This window comes from Lepus europaeus, chromosome 13 (genome assembly GCF_033115175.1).
Source record: "Lepus europaeus isolate LE1 chromosome 13, mLepTim1.pri, whole genome shotgun sequence".
Lineage (NCBI taxonomy): Eukaryota > Metazoa > Chordata > Mammalia > Lagomorpha > Leporidae > Lepus > Lepus europaeus.
In genome coordinates, this window is record NC_084839.1 from 23,291,428 (window position 1) to 23,318,031 (window position 26,604).

General features: G+C 52.5%; 1 protein-coding gene across 1 annotated transcript in view; it reads left to right on the forward strand.

Annotated features, from left to right (window-relative positions):
- The window catches only part of DRC1 (dynein regulatory complex subunit 1), a 45,535-nt gene that overhangs the window by 2,254 nt on the left and 16,677 nt on the right, over positions 1 to 26,604 (forward strand). The window contains exons 2-7 of the mRNA XM_062210152.1: positions 9,343 to 9,430; positions 14,106 to 14,218; positions 16,991 to 17,174; positions 20,103 to 20,240; positions 20,748 to 20,834; positions 23,047 to 23,169. Coding sequence (XP_062066136.1) covers positions 9,343 to 9,430; positions 14,106 to 14,218; positions 16,991 to 17,174; positions 20,103 to 20,240; positions 20,748 to 20,834; positions 23,047 to 23,169 — 733 coding nt within the window. The remainder of the gene's footprint in view (positions 1 to 9,342; positions 9,431 to 14,105; positions 14,219 to 16,990; positions 17,175 to 20,102; positions 20,241 to 20,747; positions 20,835 to 23,046; positions 23,170 to 26,604) is intronic.

The window sequence follows — 26,604 nt, forward strand, 5'->3', positions numbered from 1 at the left end:
AGACTGCCCCATCAGTGGACATGTTCCCTGGACCTGAGGCCGTACTCACCGACTGCAGCAAAGCTGCCGCCCTCATGTGGCCGCTGTGTTCAGGACTGCATTTAGTTGAGCTTGCGATGATGGACAGTCATTTTCCCAAATTCACCCTCCTGCAGGTGCCCCAGCCATTAATTAAATGGAGATTTGGTAGCGACCACCACTCTTGCATCCTTGGGATCATTGGGAGTGGCCCTTGTCCCCTCCACCTCCCCGGGCAGTGGCACTGTGTTTTGGACAGTGTACTGCAGAAGGTCCAGGAAAGAAAACATCCCATGCCCTTCTATGCAGCCTTTGAAGTCCCCTCGTGTCAGCGCCAGTGTCACAGGTGCCTGTTTGGTCTTCCCCACCAGGCCAGCTCCTACCCAGTGCCGCCTAAGGTGGAGTTCTCACACTGTTAGTCCCAGTTACACTCCGGTCACCTGAGAAGTGACTGGTGGTGGCATCTGTGGAGTTAGTAGGCCCCGGGTAAGGGGATTTGGGCCTGTGTATGCCCTCACTGTATAGGGGCGAGGGCATGATGGTACTTTGGGTCTCTGGGTATCAGTGGGAACTTGGACCCTGTTCTCACGGTCCTGCAAGGGTCTGGGTCTCCCCTTCCTCTCACACAGTCTCCTGAGATGGCCACAGGCTCCCTCGGCCTGAGGACTGACTTGATGGGATTTGATCTTCAGAGCCCCACGGTGGCTCTTCGGGGAGTGATTTGGAAGAGCCGGAAGTCAAGGGGAGGAGACGGTTCAGAGGCAGTTGCTCTGGTCCTGGCGGGGGAGGAGGTCGGTCTGCACTCATTATCGGCCGTGGGTCTGGTGCGAAGCTGATGGTTCTGGAGTCGGAGGGACTTTCTGATGGGTTGGCTATGGAGCTAAGAGGGGAGAAGGAAGGATGCTTGGGCTGCTGGTAGCTGTAGTGCCTTTTCCTGAGCTGGTGCAGGCAGTGAGGAGGAGATGGGGAACACACCTTGGGTTTGGAACATAGTAAGCAGAGCAGACTTTTGTGAGATGTTAAAATTGAGATATTAGGTGATTGGCTGTGGGTCTTAAACTCAGAAGAGGATTCTGGATTAGACACACTGTGTGGAGAGAGCAGCACTACAGCTGAATTTAAAATAATGAGAATGGGGGCCAGCGCTGTGGCGCAGCGGGTTAACACCCTGGCCTGAGGCGCCAGCATCCCATATGGTCACCAGTTCAAGACATGGCTGCTCCACTTCCGATCCAGCTCTCTGCTGTGGCCTGGGAAATCAGTAGAAGATGGCCCAAGTGCTTGGGCCCCTGCACCCACGTGGGAGACCCGGAGGAAGGAGAATGAATTAAATTACACTGGGGAAGGGCTGAGAAGAATGGAGAAGAGCTCAAAGTCAACTTTTTTTTTTTTTTTAAAGATTTACTTATTTATTTGAAAGGCAGAGAGAGAGAGAGAGAGAGAGAGAGAGTTGGCTTCCATCTGCTGGTTCACTTTCCAGATGGCTGCAACAGCTAGAGCTGTGCCAATCTGAAGCCAGGAGCCAGGAGCTTCTTCCAGGTCTCCCATGTGGGTGCAGGGGCCCAAGGACCTGGGCCATTTTCTACTGCTTTCCCAGGCCACAGCAGAGAGCTATATTGGAAGAGGAGCAGCCAGAACTAGAACTGGTGCCCATATGGGATGCTGGCACTTCTGGCGGGCTTTAACCCGCTGCGCCATAGTGCCGGCCCCAACTGGTATTGTGTGAAAATGATCTTTAGACAGTGTGCCCCTTTATTGCTGTGGTGCTCACTGCTACAGCTGCCTGGGCCTTGTTATGTCATTGAGGTGTTGAGTTTTTTTGTTTTTTTTAAGATTTATTTTATTTATTTGAAAGGCAGAGTTACAGAGATAGAGATATACAGAGAGAGAGAGATATCTAACTATCCACTGGTTAAATTCCCAAAGGACTGCAACAGCTGGGGCTGGGGCTGGGCCAGGTCGAAGCCAGGAGCCAGGAGCCTTATCTGGGTCTCCCATGTGGGTAGCAGGGATTTGGATCAGAATGGAGCAACTGGGACTAGAACCAGCACCCATACAGGATGCTGGCATTGCAGGCGGTGGCTTTAGCTGCTACGTCAAGGCGCCAGGCCCCTGAGGTGTAGTTTTAAGGAGAGAAGTGGGAACAGGCTGAAACATCATATAAAGATACAGAATAGAAATAACACATTGAAGTCCCTGGAACTCCCAAACTGTAGATGCTGGAGTTGAAGTTCCCAGTGTCTGGGTAGAGATAGCTGATGGAATGATCTACATCTGCCTTGTACCACGATCAAAATCCCATGAAAATAACGCTGAAAGGGGTTAAGTAGAAACGCATACACCCACAAAGTCAGGGACAGGAGAACTCAATGGCAGCAGAATTTTGGGATCTTGGAAGCACAAGGATGTTTGGAAAATGGCGTGATTCAAGAATGTCAAAATCTAAGCTGGTGATGAAGGCGGCTGAGAACTCCTCACGTTTGCTCTGTGGCAGTTTCCTCCCAAACGAGTGGAGGTGAAGAAGGGGACAGAGGGGCCGGCGCTGTGGTATAGTGGGCTAAGCCTCTGCCTGTGGTACTGGCATCCAATATGGGCGCCGGTTCGAGTCCTGGTTACTTCACTTCCAATCCAGCTCTCTGCTATGGCCTGGGAAAGCAGTGGAAGATGCTTCCATGCACCCATATGGAAGACTGTGATGCAGCTCCTGGTTCCTGGCTTCAGATTGGCCCAGCTCTGGTCGTTGTGGCCATTTGGGGAGTGAACCAGCAGATGGAAATCCCGCCCCCCTTGCTCTTTGCAACTCTGCTCCTCAAATAAAAAATAAAATCTTAATTAAAGAAAAAAAGGTGACAGAATTGACAGGATAATCAGTAGTGAGGTGCACAGAACCCTTCTCCGCCTTGCCCAGGGGAAGTGAAGCAGGGGCCGGGGTCTGTGGGCTGCTGGGCAGAGCAGAGCCAAGAGCACTACCCTGAAACCAAGGGATTTGGCGAACACGCGTGGACACTGGACGCCCCCGCCCCTGTGGTTCCTGAATGCTGTGGGCTGGAAGCTTCTGCAAAACCTGGCGAGCCCAAGAGGAGGGGTTTGAAGACAGCCACTTTGCCCGCAGCACAGCCTCAGCGGTTGCCCCGCGGTGAGGGCCACGGTAGTGAAGGCACACCGTGCGCTCAGCTCCCGTCAACGCCAGAGTTGTCAACGTCGAACCTCGTTCCAGCTGCTTCGTTCTGTCGTGTTACGAGCCTCAGCTTGAAATCCTGATAACTTGTGCTTACTGTGAATTCTTGGGTTTCAGGTAATTAAGTATTTCTGTCCATGTAACTAAAATGAGCCATCAGCCAGCCTTTGAAGTTTTTTTTTTTTTTTTTTTTTTTTAAGTCCAGTCTTTCTTCAGCCACAGGTAGGCAGCTTACTGTGAAGAGAGTGACATAAAACATTGGTAGTATGAGTGTCCTTTTCCTAAATTGTAATCAAAGTTATCATTATACTTGTAGCTTTAGGTGTTTGGTATATGGCAGACTGGATATGCAATAATTTGAAGAACTTTTTGAAAAATAATGAGAGCAATAAATGCATTTAGGAACAGGTAGGATAATGGGGAGTTCAGCCTTAAAAAGTACTTAAGAGTTGTTTCGTCATTATAGCGGGATTCTTGTTTGTTTTTGCATGTGAAACTGTGCTTGTTTTCTTTTACAAAGGTTTTACTTAATTAATTTTAAAAATTCTCATTGATTTATTTGAAAGGCAGAGAGAGAGAGAGAGAGAGAGAGAGAGAGAGAGATCCCATCTGCTGGTTCACTGCTCAAATGCCTGCAGCTGCCAGCACTGGGTCAGGCAAAGCCGGAGCCTGGAACTCCATCCGGGTCTCCTAAGTGGGTGGCAGGGACTTTACTACTGGAGCCCTCACCTGCTGCCCCCCGGGGTGCACACGAGCAGGAAGCTGGAATTGGAAAGGGCGCTTGAACCCAGGCACCCTGCTGTGGGGTGGGGGCTTCGGAAGCAGAGTTCTAGCCCCTATTTGATTGTCCCGATTGGCTTTGAACATTTCATTAATAGGAAATAACCAAGGATTTGCAGATACCTGAGGAAAGTCTTTAACGTGCATGGCAGATACCAAAGTGAACAAACAGGAGACGAGCAGTTGAGAGGCAGGGGAGGCCCTGCAGGGAGAAAGGGCACAGCCGCCATCAGCGAGGGTGACGTGGTGACCACAACAGGTGGGCGCTGTTAACGGGAGGGTTCAGGGGACGGAAACCAGAGAAGACTGGGGGGCGAGGTGATGGACCTGCTAGGAGATGGAGCACAGAGAGAGAAGACAGAGAAGGTAGAGAAGAAGAGATTTTAAAACTTCACGCACTGGTCCAGGAGGCGCGTCCTTCCCTGAGCTGGAAGGCAGGGGCGAGGTGGGCAGGGGGAGGACGTTGTTGCTGACAGCAGTCAAGGCTGCTGCACCCCTAAGACGGCGCACTTCCTGGGGGAAGGCGCACCACCTGCCTGGCGGGGGTCCGTGTACCTGTCTGGCGGGGGTCTGCGTAGCCGATGAAGAGTGGCCCACCCCAAGGCACACCTCTGAGGAAAGCCGTGAGCCCAGAGCAAAGAGGGCCTGCGAGCTTCCAGCGTGCAAAAGAAAACCCCCATGACGTGCAAAATCAGAGAACGACTTCAGGTTTCTGAAGGAGCAGGGGTCACCTTCCTAGAGCTCTGGTCCCAGGCAGACGGCAAGTTGCAGTTTTGAAGTCCTGAGTGAGGACCTTGGCCAGCAGTGGCCATCTTCAGGAGGATGGGTCTCGCTTAGGCGATGCCTGTGGCCACGGCAGGGAGATGGCTCCCCCAGGGAGGACTCAGCCCCCCGCTGCTCCCTGGGGATTGTGCCGGGTCCATGTGGAGGAAGGGTGAGCCGCAGCCTGAATTTTAAATTTCCTTTCTTAAGAAATTTATCTTATGATTTATTTGAAAAGGAGAAAGAGAGAGAGAGAGAGAGAGAGAGAGAGGGAAGAAATCTGATGGAAGAAATCTTCCATCCTCTGGTTTACTACTTAAATGCCTGCAACAGCCAGGAGTAGGCCAGGCTGCAGCCAGGAGCCAGAAACTCCATCCTGGGCTCCCACGGGGTAGCAGGAACCCAAGCGCTTAGGCCATCACGTGTTGCTTCCCAGGATGAGCCTCGGCAGGAAGCTGGAATCGGGATTACAGATGGGACTTGAACCCAGGACTCTGGTATGGGATGCAGGCATCCCAAGTGGATTTTAACTGCTACACTAAATGCCTACTCCCTAATTTTACTTTATTTTATTTTTTAAAAAATATTTTATTTATTTATTTGAGAGATAGAGTTAGAGACAGTGAGAGGTAGGCAGAGAGAGAGGTCTTCCATCTGCTGGTTCGCTCCCCAGATGGCTGCAACAGCCAGAGCTGCGCCGATCCAAAGCCAGGAGCCAGGAGCTTCCTCCGGGTCTCCTACACAGGTGCAGGGGCCCAAGGACTTGGGCCATCTTCTGCTGCTTTCCCAGGCCATAGCAGAGAGCTGGATTGGAAGTGGAGCAGCCTGGGCTCGAACCAGTGCCCATATGGGATGCTGATGCCGCAGGCAGAGGATAAACCTACTGCACCACAGTGCTGGCCCACTCCCTAATTTTAAATTTTCTAGTAAGTACATTTTTAAAAGTAAAAAAAGAAAAAGGGAAATTACATTTAATGTGATTTATTTTATTTAACCTGGTATATATTTTTGTATGCAATCAGTATAAATTGCATTCATGAGATACACTTGTCCCTTAGTGCCCATGGGGTTGGTTCCAGGACCCCCTCTAATACCAAATCTTCAAGTGCTCAAGTCCCTGCATGAGGTGGCAAGGGGGTGGCGCTTGGCCTGGTGGTTAAGATGCCGGTGAGGAAGCCTGTGTTCCACACTGGAGGGCCTGGGCTTGCTCTCAGCTCCAGCGCTGATTCCCGCTTCCTGCTAATGCCGACCTAGGGGGGCAGTGGTGACGACTCCAGAGTTGGGTTCCTTCCAGGTGGGCTCCCAGGTTGGGTGCCAGCCAGGGGTCGTGGTGGGCATTTGGGGAGTGAGCCGGTGGAGGGGTGTACTTTCTCTCTATCTCCTCCTCCTCGCTTCCCCACCTCCCTTTCAAATAAAAAGTAACACAAAGAAAATGGTATTTGCATATGGCTTACATGTATCCTCTGACATACTGTAGGTCATCTAGGTTACTTCGATTCCTAATACAATGTAACAGCTTTGTAGATAGTTGTTGTACTGTATTGTTTAGTGAATAATGACAAGAAAAAATAGTCTGTACATATGTGGTAAAGATGAAATTTTTTTCGTTTAAAATAAGATATACATATATATTTATTTGAAAGGCTTAACAACAGAGAGACAGGGAGGGAGAGAGAGAGAGAGAGGGAGATCATGCATCTGCTGATTCACTCCCCAAGTGGCTGCGATGTCAGGTCTGGGTCAGGTTGAAGCCAGGAGTGAGGGATTCCATCTGGATCTCCCACATGGGTGGCAGGGGCCCAAGCACGTGGGCCATCCTCCACTGCCTTTCCAGGCGCGTTAGCAGGAAGCTGGACATGAAGCCTGCAGCCAGGACTCAAGCCTGTGCTGTGATAAGGGGATGCTGATGGTGTAAACTGTGCCACAATGCTGGTCCCCATTTTTTTTTCTTTCTGATTTTACTTTATTCCATGATGCTTAACTCTTGAATATGGGAGACTTGTTGTGCATTGTATTTGTTGTTGTTCAAAGCCTTCAAAATCCACCTCATGTGTGTTTTACATAACACACTTCAGTTTGGACCACCCCGCCGTTCAAGTGCTTAGTAGCTCCGTGTGGGTAGTGGCTGTCATAGTGGGTGGCACAGGGCTAGGCAGTCAGAAACGATGCCTAAGAGCAAGGGGATTTAAGGTGAAACTAGGGAGACCTGGACCACACAGGCTTTTTTCCGCTTTTCTTTTTGAAGCACTGATTTTGCTCTAGGAAGCCATGGGAAGGAATCAGGGGAGGCGGAGGTGAGCTGGAGGTCACAGTGTAAAGTCACGGCATGGGCGCACGTTGAGTGGTGATGAGACGCTGTTAGCCGGGCAGTGCCTGAAGACCTGTCAGAGGGAACAAGGAGTCTTCGCAGTAAGAGAGCTAAGAGCAGGTTCACCAAGAGAAGGGAAAGCAGTGAGATGACAGAGGGTTTCGGGGCTGGCCTTGGGATGCGGTATGGGCTAGGCTGCGGCTTGCAACACCAGCATCCTATGCTGGAGCTCTTGTTCGAGTCCCAGCTATTCTGCTTCCAATCCAGCTCCCTGATAACACACCTGGGAGGGCAGCAGAGGATGGCCCAGGTACTTGGGCCCCTGCCATCCATCCATCCATGTGGGAGACCCACATGGAGTGCCTGGCTCCTGGCCCAACCAGTAAACCAACAGTTGGAAGATCTCTCTGTCGCTGTAAAACTCTGCCTTTCAAATAAATAAATCAATCGAAAGCCAGGAGTGAGGAACTCCATCTGGGTCTCCCACATGGGTGGCCATCCTCTGCTGCTGTCCCAGGCCTATCAGCAGCAGGGAGCTGGGTCGGAAGTGGAGCAGCCCAAACTTGAACTAGTGTCTGTATGGGATACTAGGGTCACAGGTGGCGGCTCTACCCACTGCGCCACACGCCGGCCCCAAATACATAAATATTGAAAAATAAATAGATAAACAGGTTTAAATGCAGAAGGGTAACCGAACTCTTATCTCAGCAGTAATGTCACATTACTCAGGGCAGAGCTGGACTTTGAACAAACGGGTTGGAGAGGGAAGTCAGAAGAAGAAGGAATGAGATAAAGGGAGCTGCTTGCTTCATGGTGGATGGTGAGGCCATAAAACAAAGGTTTTATCTTCCCAAAGGCAGTGCTGGGAGTCCTCATGGCCACTGCGTGCCTGGAGAGAGTGGGGCCTCCCTGACAGGTGGGGTGGGGTCAGCAAGGTTCCCTCATGCCTCCTCCAGGAAGTCCACCATCTGGAACCTGTCTTTTCCCTTCCTCTTTAGCCCCATGTCTTGACTAAAACACACACACACACACACACACATACGTGTAAAATTCATGCAGTACAAAATGTAGAAAACAGAGGTCCTCAGTCATAGAATTCCCTTTCCTTAAATAATTAGTATTATCTGTTTATCATGTATTCTTCCAGGAAAGTTCCTATGTATATATGAGGGGTCTCCAAAAAGTTTCATAGAAAATGCATGTTATGAAAATGCTGTGCATAAATTCCAAATTTTTTTGCACCCAAATAAACTTATCTGGGGCCACCACTGTGGCGTAGTGGGTGAAGCTGCCGCCTGCAGTGCTGGCATCCGATTTGGGTGCCGATTGGAGTCCCAGCTGCTCCACTTCTGATCCCGCTCTCTACTATGGCCTGGGAAAGCAGCAGAAGATGGCCCAGGTCCTTTGGCCCCTGCACCCACTCGGGAGGCCCAGAAGAAGCTCCTGACTCCTGGCTTTGGATTGGCGCAGCTCCCGCTGTTGCGGCCACTTGGAGAGTGAACCAGCGGATGAAGATTTCCCTCCCCTCTCCCCCACCTCGTCTCTTCTCTCTGTAAACTCTTGCCTTATCAAATAAATAATAAATAAATAAATATTTTTTTTAAAAGGAGAAAATTCCTGAAGATGGGGTTGTTGAGTCAGAGGAGGCCTGTGTATATTTTTGAGAGATTTTGCCAAATGGCCTTTAGCTTGGTTGGTACACGCCACCTTGCCACCGGTGGAGTGTATGTGGCTGACACGCGCACCCTAGGTCCATCCCTGTAAGACCCACCTTTAACAACCTCTTTTCTAGGTAATGATACCACGCGATACTTCAGTTTCTCTGCCTATACGTGAAGCCGATTGCATTTGCAAATGCCTGTTTTCTATTTGTATTTCTCTTGTAAGTTGCCTGTTCTTATCCTTTGCCACTTTTTCTATTTGGTATTTCTCTCTCTCTCTCTCTCACTGGTATTGATTTTAAGGAACTCTTTCTATTTTAAGGGTTATAAAATTTCACCAAATAGCCTTTACCAGTTTATTCCTTGACTTTCAAGGATAAACATTTTAAATTCTAGGAAGCAAAACTCTGTCAATCTTCTTTTTACACTTTGATCTTACTCAAAGAAGGGCTGTCTGCGCTAAGCACACACAGACCTTCTCCTGTTTCTCTCTTGGTGTTTTTATGGTAGTGTGTTTTAGATATTTAATCTTTCGCCCCATGGGGTGTGTTCTGTGCTTGGCTAAAGGGCCCTAACCCTCTGCCTGCAGAACTCCAGTCCTGGAGGGAACTGTGACGCTCTCTCTCCCCTCACAGGGAAGCACTTGGAGAATATTTAGATGGTAAGAAGGAGAGTGAGGAAGAGCAAAGCAAGAGCTACAAACAGAAGGAAGAAAGCAGATTGGTATGAGCTATGGGAGCTGGGTGTGATACGACTCCCACACTGGGGGAGGGGTTGTGCTGGGTGTGACGTCACGACTCCCACACTGGGGGAGGGGGTTGTGCTGGGTGTGATGTCACGACTCTAGGGGAAGGGGGTTGTGCTGGGTGTGACATCAGGACTCCCACACTGGGGGGAGAGGGTTGTGCTGGGTGTGACGTCAGGACTCTCTGGGGGATGGGTTGTGCTGGGTGTGACGTCAGGACTCCCACACTGGGGGAGGGGGTTGTGCTGTGTCGTGTCATGACTTTTACACTCAGCGGGGAGGGGGTCACACACTCCTTGTTCCTCCTCTGGGCACAGCTGGGTTGGACTCACTATCCTCTGAGAGCTCTGAAGCAGTTGACAGCATAGGTTTTTTGTTTTGTTTTGTTTTTTTAAGATTTATTTTATTTATTTGAAAGAGTTACACAGAGAGAGAAGGAGAGGCAGAGGGAGAGAGCAAGTGAGGGCTTCCATCCACTTGTTCACTCCCCAAATGGCCGCAGTGGCTGGAGCTGTGCTAATCTGAAGCCAGGAGCCAGGAGCTTCTTCCCGGTCTCCCAAGCAGATGCAGGGCTCAAGGACTCGGGCCATCTTTCACTGCTTTCCCAGGCCATGAAAGAGCTGGATCGGAAGTGGAGCAGCTGAGACTTGAACTGGCGCCCATATGGGATGCCAGCACTGCAGGCTTTACTGGGGTGGGGAGAACACTGGGCTGGCATGGGTTCTTTCTCAGCTCTGCTGTGTGCTGTGGAGTAGATGGTGCACATCACCTCTTTGTGCTTAGCTGTCTTCATCTAATGGTCAGTAATCTTTGAACATTTCTGTGGAGAACAACAGAATCTGAGAGCCTTGAAAACATGAGGCTAAGTCATGTCTGTGGAAAATGGCATTCACAGGTAAGTTTGTTTTGGTGCAAGAAATATTGAAATTCATGCATAGTTTTTTCATAATAATATGCAATTGCAATTTCTATCAGCTTTCTGAAGATGCCGTGTTTACATGGATTACAAAAATTTTTGCACCAAACAAGCATCATTTAATTCCATTTTTTCTATCAACTTTTAGAAGTCCCCTTATACTGATACATGGTTCATTCTGAGCCTCCTTATTGAGAATAAAACCAAACAGATAATGTTGTTTTCACCAACAGCTATTTTTTAAAAGTTTTTAAAATTTATTTGAAAGGCAGGTTACAGAGAGGCAGAAGCAGAGAGAAAGAGAGAGAGAGAGAGAGAGAGAGAGAGAGAATCTTCCATCTGCTGGTTCACTCCCCAAATGGCTGCAATGCCTGGAGCTGGGCTGATCCAAAGCCAGGAGCCAGGAGCCAGGAGCTTCTTCTGGGTCTACAGCATGGATGCAGGGGCCCAAGGACTTGGGCCATCTTCTGCTGCTTTCCCAGGCCATAGCAGAGAGCTGGATCGGAAGTGGAGCAGCCGGGACTTGGACCGGTACCCATATGAGATGCCGGCACTGCAGGCAGCGGCTTTACTGGCTGCAGCACAGTGCCGGCCCCTCACCAGCAGCTTTTCAAGGTGCTTCCCACCTAAGGCTGGAGCAGTGAGGAGCACTGGCACTGGGCCGAAGCGCGTGCTTCCTCCTTGACACTGCTTTCCTCAGGATCCTCGTACCGACGACCAGTTCTGCCCTAAGACCTGGGCAAGCCGGGCCCTGCCCTTGACTCTGTATCTTAGCAATCATTTTTTTTAAACAAAGGTTTATGTATTTATTTGAAAGGCAGAGTTACAGAGAAGGAGAGGCAGAGGCAGAGAGAGGTCTTCCATCTGCTGTTTCACTCCCCAGATGGCCACTATGGCTAGAGCTAGGCTGGTCTGAAGCCAGGAGCCAGGAGCTTCTTCCGGGTCTCCCACATGGATAGTAGGGGCCTAAGAACTTGGGCCAACTTCTGCTGCATTCCCCAGGGAGCTGGATTGACAGGAGCCCATACAGATGGTGAACTGGTTCCCCTATGGATGCTGTGCCACGGCGTGGGCCCCTCGCTGTAGAGTTTTCAGTAACCTAGCCACCATTTGTTGAAAAGCTTGTTCTTTGCCCCCTGTGAATTGTGTATGTGTGAGTTTATTTCTGCATTCTCCAATCTGTCCTGTTAGTCATTCTGTCTTTGTAGTGATTCCACGCTGTTTTTTATAATTTTTTTTTATTTTTATTTTTGACAGGCAGAGTGGACAGTGAGAGAGAGAGACAGAGAGAAAGGTCTTCCTTTGCCGTTGGTTCACCCTCCAATGGCCGCCGCTTCCGGCGTGCTGCAGCCGCGCACCGCACTGATCCAAAGGCAGGAGCCAGGTGCTTCTCCTGGTCTCCCATGGGGTGCGGGGCCCAAGCACTTGGGCCATCCTCCACTGCACTCCCGGGCCATAGCAGAGAGCTGGCCTGGAAGAGGGGCAACCAGGACAGAATCCGGCACCCTGACTGGGACTAGAACCCGGTGTGCTGGCGCCGCAAGGCGGAGGATTAGCCTAGTGAACCGCGGCGCCGGCCTCCACGCTGTTTTAATTTCTGTAGCTTTATGACGAGTCTGGGTATCTGGGTAAGGGGAAGCCCCCCCAGCCCTGCTCTTCCAGGTTGTCTTGGCTCTATTCTCCTTCCATCCCCATACCCTACTTCCTCTGAGAAGCAAAGAGACAGAGACAGACAGAACTCCCATCTTCAGGTTCACTCCCCCGATACTTGCAACAGCTGGGGCTGGGCCAGGTCAAAGCTAGGAGCAGGTAACTCAATCCAGATCTCTCACTTAGATGGCAGTGACCCAGTTACTTGAACCATGGCCTCTGCCTCCCAGGGTCTCCATTAGTAGGGAGCTGGAATCAGGAGCTGAAGCTGGGAACTGAACCCAGGCAGTGGATATGGGAGGTGGGAGTCGTGCCCGGTGGCTTAACTTCTAGGCCAAATGCCTGCCTCTGCCTGGCCATTCATGACCCTTTGCATTTGTTTATTTGTTTGTTTATTTTTTTGACAGGCAGAGTTACTCAGTGAGAGAGAGTGAGAGAGAGACAGAGACAGAGACAGAGAGAAAGGTCTTCCTTCCATTGGTTCACACCCAAATGGCCACTACGGCCAGCGCGCTCGCCAATCTGAAGCCAGGAGCCGGGTGCTTCCTCCTGGTCTCCCATGCGGGTGCAGGGCCCAAGGACCTGGACCATCCTCCACTGCCTTCCCGGGCCACAGCACAGAGCTGGACTGGAAGAGGAGCAACTGGGACAGAGTCTGGTGCCCCGACCAGGACTAGAACCCAGGGTACCAGCGCCGCAGGTGGAGGACTAGCCTAGTGAGCTGCGGCGCCAGCTGACCCTTTGCCTTTGTAAGCATCAATTTCTACCAGAATGTCTTCTGAGGTTTTAATGAGATTGAATTGAGTTTATGATCCAGGAGTATAAAATATCCTTCTGTCTTTTCTTTAATTTCACTTAGGAACATTTTGTACTTTTTGTTGAGGTTATAATCATTCATTGTTGATATGCAGAAGAAAAGTTGGTTTTTGTTGTCCTGGTATCCAATGACTTTGCTAAATTTGCTTGTTAATTCCAATGTTTTACCTGTAGGTTCTTTTGGATTTCTTCTTTTACTCCTATCATCCAGGCCACTGAATGGATGTGGTGATGATGGGGGCCTGGGTCCTGCCCCGGCCCTCCTCGGGTGCAGTCCCCCATATGGACTTGCCCCAGGGCCACCAAGAACTAGCTCCCCTACAGAGCACGGAGCATCGCTGGAACCCATGTCCCTGCCACATGGTTCTGAGCCCCCTTGAAGGCCTGCGCAGGCTTCTTCCTATAAAGGCGCCACTCAGTGGCCCTCATCCCCGCTGCTCGTGTGGCGTTGGTCAGACCGTATTCTAGCGGAAAGGGGGCCTGGGAAATGTATCTATTTTGGGAGGTCCCATGCCTGGCTTGAATCTGGGCGCTGTGTTCCTAGGCCACGGGGACAGGAACATGGGAGGACAGTGGCCTTTGTGTGCCTCTGCTCCCCGACTGCCTCCTGGGGAGGACCCAGCCTGTCAGTCACTTGGAGACATCTGGGGAAAGTGCTGAGATGCTCAGACTGGGAATGCGAGGGTCCTGGGTGGCCGGTCCCTCCTCTAAGGAGAGTGGAGAGTTGTCGGCTGGTGTTAAATTGGGAGGAGTGACAGCACGCCACCACTGTTCTGATGGAACAGGGTCGCCAAGTCTTGAGGCAGCCGCTGATTCCTGCTTGGATGGTAGAGGAGCTACAGACAGTTGTGCAAATGTTTCCAACTGGGGCTTGTGCTGTGGCGTAGCGGGTAAGGCTGCCTGCAGTGCCGGCATCCCATATGGGCGCCAGTTCAAGTCCCAGATATTCCACTTCCGATCCAGCTCTCTGCTATAGCCTGGGAAAGCAGTAGAAGATGGCCCAAGTCCTTGGGCTCCTGGAGCACCTGCATGGGAGACCTGGAAGAAGCTCCTGGCTCCTGGCTTTGGATCGGCCCAGCTCTGGCCATTGTGGCCAGTTGGGGAGTGAACCAACAGATGGAAGACTCTCTCTCTCTCTGCCTCTGCCTCTCCGCTCTCTGTGTAACTCTGACTTTCAAATAAATAAATAAATATTTTTAAAAAATATTTCCAACTTCCTGAATTCTTTAGAGTGTTCAAAGTTTTAAAAATTCTTACCTGTTTGTTTTCAGAAATTGGCTAAACTGCTGCTGTGTGGCACTGAGTTGGTGACAAACGTCCAGGTGGCGGTGGATACGAGAGAGGTCCACAGGAGGGTGGAGGAGGAGGAGATAAAGCGTCAGAGGTGAGGAGCCTGCTGCTCTGCGGCCTGGACGTGACGTGGTCTCCCCAGGCATTGGCAGTGACTTTGACTTAGCCTTGTAGGGCCCCCCTGCCCCGCATTCTGTCCCTGAGGAATCCCCCGCCTCCAATCCTTCCCTCCCTCCCTCCTGCATGCATTAATTGCTGACATGGACCAAGCTGTGCGCCCTCTGCTTGTGATAGACACAGAAACAGTCGCCGTCATTCATGTTAAAATAAAAGCCTGGGGGCTGGCATTGTGGCACACAGGTTACGCTGCCCCTGGCGACCTCGGCATCCCATGTTGGGTCCTGGCTGCTCTGTTTCTGCTACAGCTCCGTGCTAATGCACCTGGGAAGGCAGCAGAAGATGCGCCAAGTGCTTGGGGCCCTGCTACCCGTATGGGAGACCAGGACGGAGTTCCTAGCTCCTTGTTTCAGTTTGGCCCAGCCCTGGCTGTTGCACCCACTTGGGGAAGGAGCCTGCAGATGGGAGATTTGTTCTCTCTCTCTGTCTCTGTTTCTCTCTCTCTCTCTCTCTCTCTGATGTTCTACCTTTCAAATAAATAAATAATAGGTAAACCTTAAAAAAATAGAGACATGTGTGAAGAGTTGTGGAAACATATGAGGAGGCCCTTAATTCTCCCTGCAGGGAGTAGAGCAAACTTCCCATCTGGGGTTGCTGCGAGGGATGGCAAGGAGTTCGCAGGTTGAAGAGTGGGCATTTTAGGCAGAGAGAACACTTGGGCAGAGTCACAAGACCCCATGATGTTCTCATGAGAGTGAAGGATGTGTGGGGGTGATGGCGGAAGAGGAGAGGTGAGGCTGGGAAGGTGGCCGGAGCAGTCCTGGCTTTAAATTGATCAGAGTCAGGTGCAAACGTGGTGGCGCGTGCCTAGAAGGATAGAGGGTCCGTGGATAGCAGCCTCCCAGCCCTAGCAGTCTGTAGCTGGTGACTGTATTTTTGAAACTTCCCACTGCCTGTCTGGGCTGCACCAGGAACTGAATTAGCTGATCCCTAGCAGCGGTCGAATTTTTTTTTTATTTGAAAGGCAGAGTTACAGAAAGGCCAAGGCCAAGGCCGAGGCTGAGGCCGAGAGAGAGAGAGAGTCTTCCATCTACTGGTTCACTCCCCAGATGGCTGCAATGGCCGGAGCTGTGCTGATCCGAAGCCAGAAGCCAAGAGCTTCTTCTGGGTCTTCCATGTGGGTGCAGGAGCCCAAGGACTTGGGCCATCTTCTACTGTTTTCACAGGCCATAGTAGAGAGCAGGATTGGAAGTGGAGCAGCTGGGACGTGAACCGGCGCCCATGTGGGATGCTGGGACTGTGGCAGCTTTGCTCACTATGCCACAATGCCAACCCCAACTTTTTTTTTTTAAGGTTTTTTCATTTATTTGAGAGGCAGAGTTACAGAGAGATACAGAGACAGAGTAGTATTCCTTCTGCTGGTTCAGTCCCCAAATGGCCACAATGGGCAGAGCTGGGCTGATCTGAAGCTAGGAAACCCAATGGAGCTTCTTCCAAGTCTCTCCCATGGGTGCAGGGGCCCAAGTACTTGGGCCATCTTCTGCTGCTTTCCCAGGCCATTAGCAGGGAGCTGGATCAGAAGTGGAGCAGCCGGGACTTGAACCGGCATCCATATGGGATGCCAGCATTGCAGGTGGAGCTTTAGCCCACTGCGCCACAGCGCTGGCCCCAAGGGCCAATGTGTGAAAGGTCCTGAATGTCCTGCTTAGGAGTCAGGCTTCATCCCACAGACGCTGAGGGAAGATGGAAGGTCCTGGGGAACAGGGTTGCAAGCAAGTTCAGTGTGTTTTAGAGACACCCTGGGGCTGGCTTTGTGGCACAGCGGGTCAAGCTGTCACCTGCAGTGCCGGCGTCCCTTAGCAGTGCTGGTTCGAATCCCAGCTGCTCCACTTCTACAGCTGCTCCCTGCAGCAGCAGGAATACAGCAGCAGATGGCCCGGATGCTTGGGTCCCTGCCACCCATGTGGGAAACCTGGATGGAGTTCTGGGCTCCTGGCTTTGGCCTGGCTCAGCCCTGGCTGTTGTGGCCACTGCGGGGAGTGAATCAGTGAATAGAAGATCTCTCTCTGTCACTCTGTCTTTCAGATAAAAGAAAAGGAAGAAGAAAGATGACCTGGCAGCTGTTTTCTCATTTCTTGAAAGAAAAATGTTCATTAGATTCTAATGTGCAGGACGTGCGCTAGCTTAGAAGGCAGAGTAGGGGATGGAAGGCGATGGGGGTGGGGAGCACCACGGGATGTTTGTGACTCCTGGGCTCTTGTCTGCGGTGGTCCTGCAGGAGAGAGTCTGGCATGTCCTAGATGGGGGCTCTCCGGGCGGGGGCTCCCGTCTCAGCTCCAGCGCCTGCCTCCTTCAGTCTTGTTCCAGCCTTGGATTCATTGCATCCCCCCATTTTACAGATGAAGAGAGTGAGGCTGGAGGAGGTTAAGCAACTTGTGTATGATTGACAGTCAGCAGCCAGGTCAGGACTGGAGCATGGCCTACCTCACTCCAGGCCCATTGGGAGAATGTGACTGGTTGACTTTTTTTAATTTTTAAAATGTATGTAAGGGGAACAGAGCTCATGTGTGACTGACGCCTGTCCATGTGTGTGTGGTGTGAGTGTAAACATGTGGAGTGTCACTCTGCTTACTTGCTGTAAGTTACTGAAACCGAAGGAAGGTTCCTCCGCGTGTGGTTCGGTTGGGCCGCTGCCCTCGGCCTGCCCTGGGCTGTGAGCTCCAGAGGAGCTGGCCGGTTTGTCTTGCAGGATCGAGAAGCTGGAGAACGAAGTGAAGACCAGCCAGGACAAATTTGATGAAATCACGTCCAAGTGGGAGGAGGGCAAGCAGAAGAGAATTCCCCAGGACCTGTGGGAGGTGCTCAACACTCAGCAGCTGCAGTGTGCCGGGCTGATTGAGGACAAGAACAAGCTGATCAGCGAGCTGCAGCAGGCGAGAGGCGGGCCCTCCCCCAGCCGCGCGGGGTCTGCCTGGGGCGTCTCGCCGGCTTGCTTTTCCCGGATGGAACTAGCAACACTGCACACAACTCGAGTTCAAGTCCTTAGTTATTTCTCCTTGTCGGGTGTGCAGTGATGCTGCAGCCCTGGGACTCCGTAGTCCCCTCTGCCCTCCCTGCTTCTGTGAGCTGGGCTTCGGCCGTAGCTTCGCAGGACGCGTTTGTCCTTTGTGGAGTGGCGTGATGTCTTTGAGGTTCCCCCGGGCTGCAGCCCGTGGCAGGGTCAGCTTCTTTGTAAAGGCTGTGGAATATTCTGTTCTGTGTGTGTGCTGCATTTTCTTTATCCGCTCATCTGTGAGGGGCATTCTGGGTTGCTCTCACCTTGTCTGTTGTGAGCGGTGTTGCCCTGAACACGGGAATACCCGTTTCATGTTGAGGTCCCGCTCTGGGTTCCTTTGGGATTGCTGGATCATTGCTAATTCTACTGTTAGTTTGGGAAACTCCATACCGCTGTCTGTGGTAGCTAGACCAGCTCACATTCGCACCAGCAGCACACAGCGTGCTAACTGCGGGCGTCCTGGCCAGCACTTGCTGTATGCTGCTGTCCTCATGGTGGCCACGTTGGTGGGTGTGAGCTGGTATCTCACAGCGCCTCTAATGTGCATTTCCCTAATCAGTAGAGATGTTTTGCATCCTATGTGCTTACTGGCCATGTATCTCTCTTCCTTGGAGAAGTGTCTGTTTACATTCTTTGGCCATTTTTGGTTGGGTTATTTTTTGCTGTTGTTGAATTACATCTTCTGGGTACTAACCTCCCACCAGGTGTGAGTTCGCTCTCTCCCTCTGTTGCCGTGGTACCATCTTTGCTGTCTCCAGATGCACAGAAGTGTCTGAGTTTGGTGCGGTCCCGTTTCTCCATTTTTGATTTTTTTGCCTGTGCTTTTGGTATCATAGCCAAGAAATCATTGTCAAATCCCATGTCCTGAGGTTGACGCCGTGGCTCACTTGGCTAATCCTCTGCCTGTGACACTGGCACCCTGGGTTCTAGTCCCGGTTGGGGCGCCAGGTACTAGTCCTGATTGCTCCTCTTCTAGTCCAGCTCTCTGCTGTGGCCCGGGAGTGCAGTGGAGGATGGCCCAAGTGCTTGGGCCCTGCACCACATGGGAGACCAGGAGGAAGCACCCGGCTCCTGGCTTTGGATCGGCGCATCGTCGGCCATGGCGGCCGTTTGGGGAGTGAACCAACGGAAGGAAGACCTTTCTCTCTGTCTCTCTCTCTCTCACTGTCTATGACTCTACCTGTCAAATAAAAAAAAAAAATCCTTTAAAAAAAAAAACCCATGTCCTGAAGCCTTTCCTCTAAAAATTTAACAATTTTAGCTATTACATTTGGGTCTTTAATCCATTTTTACTTCATTTTTTTATATGATGGATGGGTCCAACTGCATTCTCCTGCGTGTGAATGTCCAGTTTTCTCCAAACCCCTGTGGGTCAGGCTGTCCTTTTCCCATGCGTGGTCTTTATCTCTGGGCCCTCTGTTTCATTCCATTGGTCTGTGTGTCTTTGTCAGCACCAAACCTTCTTCCCAATGCTGCTCTGTGTGTTCTGCAATCAGGGTAGGTGAGGCCTCCACGTTTGTTCTTTTTCGAGATCGTTTTGGCTTTTCAGGGCCCCTTGAGGGTCCATATGATATTAGCATGTCTTTTTTAAAAGATTTTATTTATTTATTTGAGAAGTAGAGTTACAGACAGTGAGAGAGAGAGACAGAGAGAGAGGTCTTCCTTCTGCTGGTTCATTCCCCAAATGGCCGCAACAGCCAGAGCTGGACCAATCTGAAGCCAGGAGCCAGGAGCTTCTTCCAGGTCTCCCATGTGGGTGCAGGGGCCTGAGGACTTGGGCCATCTTCCCTTGCTTTCCGAGGCCACAGCAGAGAGCTGGATTGGAAGAGGAGCAGCTGGGACTTGAACCGGTGTCCATATGGGATGCTGGCACCACAGGCAGAGGATTAACCTACTATGCCGGCCCCAGGATGCCTTTTTATGCCTGCACAAATGACATTGGGATTTGATAGATTGCGTTGGATCTGTAGGTCACCTTGGGTAGGATGGACTTTTAACAGTGCTGAGTCTTCAGTCCCCAGCACGCGATGTCTTTGTTTGTTTCTGTTCCTGGTTTTTAGTGTACAAGTCTTTTGCTTTCTTGGTTAAGTTTTTCCTAAGTATTTCATTGTTTTCGATGTGATAGTAATGGAGCTATTTTCTTAGTTTCTCTTTGGTTGGTCATTATTCGTGGGTAGGAATGGAACTGATTTTTGAGTGTTGGTGTTGTGTCCTGCAGCTTGCTGAATTCCTCAGTTCTAACAGCTTTTCTCAGTGTGGGGGGTTTAGGTGTTCTGTGTACAAGATCCTGTCACCTGGAAACAGTGAGAATCTTATCTCTCCTTTTCCAATTCGGATGACTTCTCTGGTGCTAAGTTTTTAGCCACAAGAAGCCACAAGAAGCAGTTTCGTAGTGATTTTTGAATTGTGTGTCACCTACTAGGTGTCCTGTAACAGCAGATGTTGTCTCAGGTCTAATGTTCTTAGGGAGCGGAACTTGGCCTGCGGTAGATATGTCCTTGTGTTGGAACGTGGGCTGTTAACTCCTCGGTGGGGACCTGCTCGGCTTTCTGGGAGCTTGGTAGGGTTGGTAACAAAGGATAGTCCGAGAGGCAGATCCCGCTCTGAGCTGCGCCCTGAGCTGAGCGCGTGTGTCCCCATCCGCCTGTTTCTCCTCCGGCCTGCTCCGAGCTCTCCACAGCCACTTTCTCTGCTCACTTGTAGTTCCTGGTGCCTACAGAGCTGGATGAGCGGGGGCCCGGGGACCGTGCTTGGCACATCTGCTGCTGTCCCCGTGATGACCCGCCTTCCACCTGCTCTCTTTAAGGAGCTGAAAATCAAGGATGACCAGTACGTGAAGGACTTGAAGAAGCAGTCGGATGACATCTGCCTGCTTCTGGAGCGGATGGAGGACCAGGTGAAGGGCATGATGAAGAGCTTCCGCCAGGAGCTGCAGCACGTCGAGGTGCCGGCCCGCGCGGGGAGGCCCGGGAGGGATGGAGGGGCAGGTGGAGGGCGTGATGAAGAGCTTCCGCCAGGAGCTGCAGCACGTCGAGGTGCCGGCCCGCGCGGGGAGGCCCGGGAGGGATGGAGGGGCAGGTGGAGGGCGTGAGCTGCGTGTTGCCTTTGCGTCCTGGGAACCACGCTGTGGCAATACAGCGGCCCCGGTCAAGGTTGAATGGCATGCCCGGTTTGCCTGAGACTGCCAGCAAGGGCCCGGGCCTCCCTCCAGCTGCCCGCCTCTGATCCTGGCCGACGCCTGGCTTTGGGCACATTTCATCTTTGGATGCCTGTGAAGTCTGGTCTTTCTGACACCTGATGTCCACAAGCATTTGGTCACATGGCACGTGGCATGTTCACGTGTGGAGTTGTCTTTGTGTGTGCGGCTGGTGACACAGCCCTGGTACAGTTCTAGGGCTGGGAACGGCCTAAACAAAGCCGGCCCACGAGCCTTCTTCCTTGTTGGTTGTAGAAAGCGTTTGAAGTGGAGCGACAGGAGCTGCTGAGCAGCAATAAGAAGAAATGGGAGCGGGCGCTGCAGGCGCACAATGCCAAAGAGGTGAGGGCCTGGGCGGGGCCTGGGCGGGGCCTGGGCGGGGCCTGGGCGGGTGTCTGGGCAGGGGCTTGGGCAGGGGCCTGGGTGGGGCCTCTGAGGGGGCCCTGAGCGGGGGCCTGGGTGGGGGTCTGGGCGGGGCCTGGGAGGGGCCTGGGCAGGGGGCTAGGCGGGGCCTGCGAGGGGGCCTGGGCGGCTGTGGCGTCTAGGGTGGTCTTGACCATGACTGCATCTGCCAGCCTTTGTGTGTGTGGGTAGGATTGCCATGGCAGACACCTGTTGCCACACTTCACAGATGATCGCTGTGGCCTTGGTGAAGGGGTCCCCTCTGAGAGATGAGGGACACCTTTGTTTGCAACCTGCCAGTGTTTCCGTGGTCCTGTCACTTTTTCCCCGGAGATCTGCCCCAGCCACGGATATTCATGGTCCAAGAAGGTGTTTTAAGACACAGTAAAGGGCAGCGCTGTGGTGTAGCAGGTAAAGCCGCCACCTGCACTGCTGGCATCCCATATGGGGGCCGGTTCAAGCTTCCAGCTCCAGCTCTCTGCTGTGTCCTGGGAAAGCAGTAGAAGATGGCCCAAGTCCTCAGGCCCCTGCGCCCACGTGGGAGACCCAGAAGAAACTCCTGGCTCCTGGCTTTGGCTTGGCACAGCTCTGGCCATTGCAGTCAACTGGGGAGTGAACCAGGGGATGGAAGACCTCTCTCTCTCTGCCTCTGCCTCTCCGTAACTCTGCCTTTCAAATAAATAAATCCTAAAAAAGAGACATATTTTAAAAAACTTATTTAATTTTATCTGAGAGGCACACACATAAACGGGTCTCCCATCCACTGTTTTAGCCCCCAAGTGCCGGTGACAGCCAGGATTGGGCCAGGCCAACGCCAGGAGCTGGGAGCTCATTCTGGGCCTCCCACGTGGGTGGCAGGGACCCAAGTACTTGAGCCCATTAGCAGGAGGCTGGAATCAGGGACATAGTCTGGACGCAGCCTGTGGCAGGATCCATGGATGGAGATGAGACGCCGAGGCCAGGAAGTAGCCTTTTCTTCTTCTAATGCCAACGTAAGCCTCAGTTGGATTTTGAAGCAAAAGCCTGAGCCAGGAACAAAGAGGGGCATTTCCTTATACATCTTTTTAGTTCCTTTGTGTCCCATATGTGGATACACGCACAGCTTTGATTGGATGTTCTCACGTTCCATGGCAGCTTTAGGAGTTGATACAGTACTGCCCATGCCTACATAGTTACTGCGGTTTCTTTCACACCCACACTGAGCTGTACTCCGTCTGGCAAGGCTTAACCATTGCTGTGTTTAGCAAGCAGAAGCCGCTATGGTTCCAGATCAGCCGGTAACAACCACAGCTGAAGCGTTCCTAGGCAGATAGTGACCACATTCCGTTTCCAGGGCGAGTTCCTTTTTTTCTGACCTTGGGGAGGCCTCGGCCACAAGCCCAGGTGCCCTGCCAGGAGATGCAGGCTTGCCAAGCGGCATTTTAACTGCCAGGCCAAACACCCACCCCGAGGCATGGTTCTAAAGGGTGTGGGATTATCACTTTATTTCAGAGGTGCAAAGAACAAAGACAAGTGGCTTCACCAAGGTCCAGTGGATTTAGGAATCTACATGTCTGATTGTAGGATCTGTGTTAATTTCTTTTTTCTCTTTTAAATCATAGCATACTTACTTTCTTTTTTAAAAATTTTATTTAATTTGAAAATCAGAGTTACACAGAGAGGAGAGGCAGAGAGAGAGAGAGAGAGAGAGAGAGAACTTCCATTTGCTGGTTCACTCCCAAATTGACCGCTATGGCTGGAGATGCCAGGAGCCAGGAGCTTCCTCCTGGTCTCCCATGCGGGTGCAGGGGCCCAGAACTTGGGCCATCCTCTACTGCTCTCCTAGGCTACAGCAGAGAGCTGGATCAGAAGTGGAGCAGCTGGGACTCGAGCCAGGGCCCATATGGGATGCCGGCATTGCAGGCGGGAGGCCTCACCTGCTACGTCACAGCACCAGCCCCTGTGTTAATTTCTTAATGGAACATTCCTCTTGAAGTTTCTACAGGGAGGATCCCATTTAGCAACACAGTCTGTGCTTCAGGGCTGCCCCCGGGTCTTGAAACATCCAACCCCTCCCTTGTGCCGTGCTCATTGGGCACCCGAAGGGCTGAGCTGGCCGGGGCCGGGGGTCCCTCAGCTCCCCTGGTCTCCCTCACCTCCCCTGTGCCCGCAGCTGGAGTATCTCATCAACCGCCTTAAGAAGGTGGAGGACTACGAGAAGCAGCTGAACAGGCAGAGTGTCTGGGATTGCGAAGAGCACAACATGATCAAGGTCAAGCTGGAGCAGGACGTGCAGGTGCGGCACCACGCCTCGCCCGGGGCTGGAGGGGCAGGTGCGCGCACCGCCTACGGGGGGTTCAGCCTTACCATTGGCCGCAATGTTCTCGAGATGATCCGTGCCGCAGCTGTTTCTTACCTGCCTTCTTCTAAGGCGTCTTGTGGAAGGAGAAGAGCTGTCTTTAAGAAACCAGTGGAGCAGGACTGCCACGGTGCTCCAGGGCTCTGGGAACTCTGGCATGTGAGGCATCATTTTACCCTGGCCGGAGGCAAGTCCCTAGGCCAAGTTCGCTGTATCCCAGGGCCAAAGCCAGGCCCGCTGCTGCCAACACACTCCTCATGTGATCACACACGAGAGAGGCATCACCCACAGCATTTCATACAGCAGGAAACTGTGGCTCTGTGACAGGGCTACATATCCTTGGTGCATGGTAAACCCTGGCTCCAAACCCATTTCTGTCTGCCTCAACAGCCTATATATTCTTCTCATTGTTCTCAACAGCCCCCAGGCTGATGTTTAGAAATTGCAGTAAGACCGATTTCTGCCATCAGAAAGAACTTCTAGCAGTTAGCACTACCCAGCGCAGGGAAGGGCATCCCAACAAGTGGGAGTGCCTGTGCGTGTCTCCGTGCCAGAGGGGGGCTTCCCGCAGTGGGAGGAGGTCAGACGTCCGGCTTCCAAATTTTCTCCTGAGCTAGGATTCTGCTTCAACACCAGTTTAGGAAAACCCATCTCTGATTACGTTTAGATGTTGCACAGTTGCGTCTTAATAACCTTGCAGACTGTTCATTTCAGTGTCTGTACAAACACTCTCAGTTCTCATTTGCCCTGTAGCTTTCTGTCGTGATGTTGGATTCAAAACCCATCAGACTATAAATATGTGTATCAGTCTGGAGAATGTTCCCAGGTCCTTCTACTCAATGCCACGGAATTGGAGTCACTGACAAAGAACGGTGCAAGTCGCTAAGAGAGCAGTGTTATTGTGTGGGCTGTGCATGTTATGAGTTTACTGAAAATGTCTCGTTAAGGTTTCTGAATTTATCTTGGTTCTATGATAATCGATAAGGGAAAAGGACATACTGTTGGCCTCAGTACAGGGAGATATGTTACCTCCTGTTCTTAATCCAGTGTTCCAGTATTGGAACGAAGCCAGCATTTCTAGGACATGGGGAGATGTGGTAGGAGGGTGGGTAGAGAGGAAGGAGCCGAGGGGAGGGACCCTCAAGGCATGGAGACTGGGACCCCTGGCCTTCCTGGCCGGCCCAGTCCAGGTGGGCTGAATGTGGGGTGTGCGGATGTGGGAGCAGGCAGATGGGACGCTCGGGGTGAGGAAAGGGCTGCGGCTCTTGGCTCCGGAGTCCTTTCCTGTGTAGGTGGAGGCAGAACACTGCTTGCTGCCCTTCTCCAATGCAGGGACGGCCGTAAGGCACACATGGGATTTGCCTCCTAGTTGTACTTGCACTTGGCGTTCACGTCAGATGGCGCCGGTTTCTGTCAGGAAGATGGCGCACGCAGCTCAGCCTCAAATGTGCTCTTCCCACGTAATTCACAGCACCCGCTCAGTTCTGGAAAACGGAGCTGCACTTCCCGCAAACCACAGTGGAGAAGATCTACTGTGCATGGATTGGGGTTGATGGGTGAAGTGTAAGGGTGAGAACACAGAAGGAGTGCTTTTTGCCAGTGAAGGTCAAGGGGAAGCTTAGAGACAGGAGGCACTGGAGCGGGACGTCCCACGCGTGCTGTCGGTCTCTCACATAGGCCGTTTAGGATCTTGTGCCTGTCAGGCATTTCAGCATTAATTTTTGATCCCAGGAGAAAGAGGCACACGTTCCCTGCCACACCCAGAGTGCCCCACCCAAGGGCCACCCTGGCTGAGTGCCCCGGGCCTGCCCTGTGTGGTGTCAGTGCTTGTGGGGCACAGGGAGCCAGGGACTGGAGGGCGAGGTGCCAGTGTGCTAACCGAGGCCACCTGCGGTGGGGGCACTAGGGGTCATTTGCCTGCCCCTTCTGCCGTGTCTTCAGTTTCTTTTCCATTTGCTGCACTTTCCCAACTTCCAGCAGTGAGGAAATACAGCTTTTGCAGTCAGGAAAGCTTTTTTGCCAAGGAAGGTATCTAACTGGGGAAAAGGAAATGTAGAATTGACTAAGCGAGTGGAGACATGGCGAGGTTCCCCGAGGTGTCCTCAGGGAACGGCGTGGTCTTTTTGGCCGTCCGTTAAAGCGCGGATCCCACTGTCCCCTGTCCCCAGGGAGATGTTCGAGCACTCGCCTCACAGTGGAGATGAAGTCGGCCCGGTCACCGGGGCGGGCATTTAGCCTGGTGCTGTGGACACCGCGTCCCCCACCGGAATCCCTGGGTTTGCTGCCCGGCTCTGGCTCCGGACTCCAGCTTCCTGCTAATACAGACCCTGGGAGGCGGTGGTGACGGCTCAAGTAATGGAGCTCCTGCCACCCATGGGAGACCCGAGTTGAGTTCCCAGATCCTGGCTTCCATCTGGCCTGGTCCATTCCAGGTGGTTGCGGGTGTTTGGGGAATGAATCAAGATATAGGAACTCTCTCTCTCTGTCTGTCTGTCTCTACGCCTCTCAAACAAGCCAACCCCTTTGCAGTAGTTGGGAGACTATACTTGACTAGTTCCCCCATTTGGGGCGTGGGAGCCACTGCCTGTCTCACCGAACACGGGAGTGATGTGCCTGCCCCCTGCTGCTGCCTCGCCCCTCAGCAGGACCCTGCCTGAGATGCCCCGGGGTGGGGTCCTGATGGCTGTGGGAGGTCGCCTCTGTGGCTGACTCCACTGCAGGAGCCCCTGGCCTCTTGGGGGAAGCCCCGAGGGGCGTGTGGGGGCCAGCCCGTGCCTGGACGGACTCTCTCTGCCCTCGGTGGCTTTCTCCTCGCTACCTTCCACCCAGAAAGCATGGCCATGTGCCAGCTGGGCAGCCCTGGTCCTGCTCCAGCCTTGCCTCTGTCTCAGGTCTTTCTCCCCGGTGGTCAGGGCGACCTGGCCACAGTGCCTGATGGGTCGTTGCCCTCTGCTGCCTCCCTGGCTGGTCACTTGAGGAGAGAGTGCTGTCCTGTTTCTCATGGCCACCACCCTGGCCTCAGCCTCAACCCTGCAGTGCCTATGGCGTCCCACACGCCCCCGCCTCTGTGTCTTTCTTTTCAAATAATTTTCATTTTCTTTGAAAGGAAGAGAGCGAGAGCGAGAGCGAGAGCGAGAGCGAGAGCGAGAGCGATTTTCTGTCCTCTGGTTCACTCCCCGAATGCCTACAACAATGGGGGCTGGGCCAGGCCAAAGCCGGGAGCCTTGATTCCATCCAGGTCTCCCCCATGGGCGACAAGGACCCCGATGCTTGAGCCACCACCTCTTGCCCCCCAGGGTGTGCATTGGCAGGAAGCTGGAATTGGGAGCAAGGACTTGAACCAGGCACTGAGCCCCGGGTCAGCCGCCCACC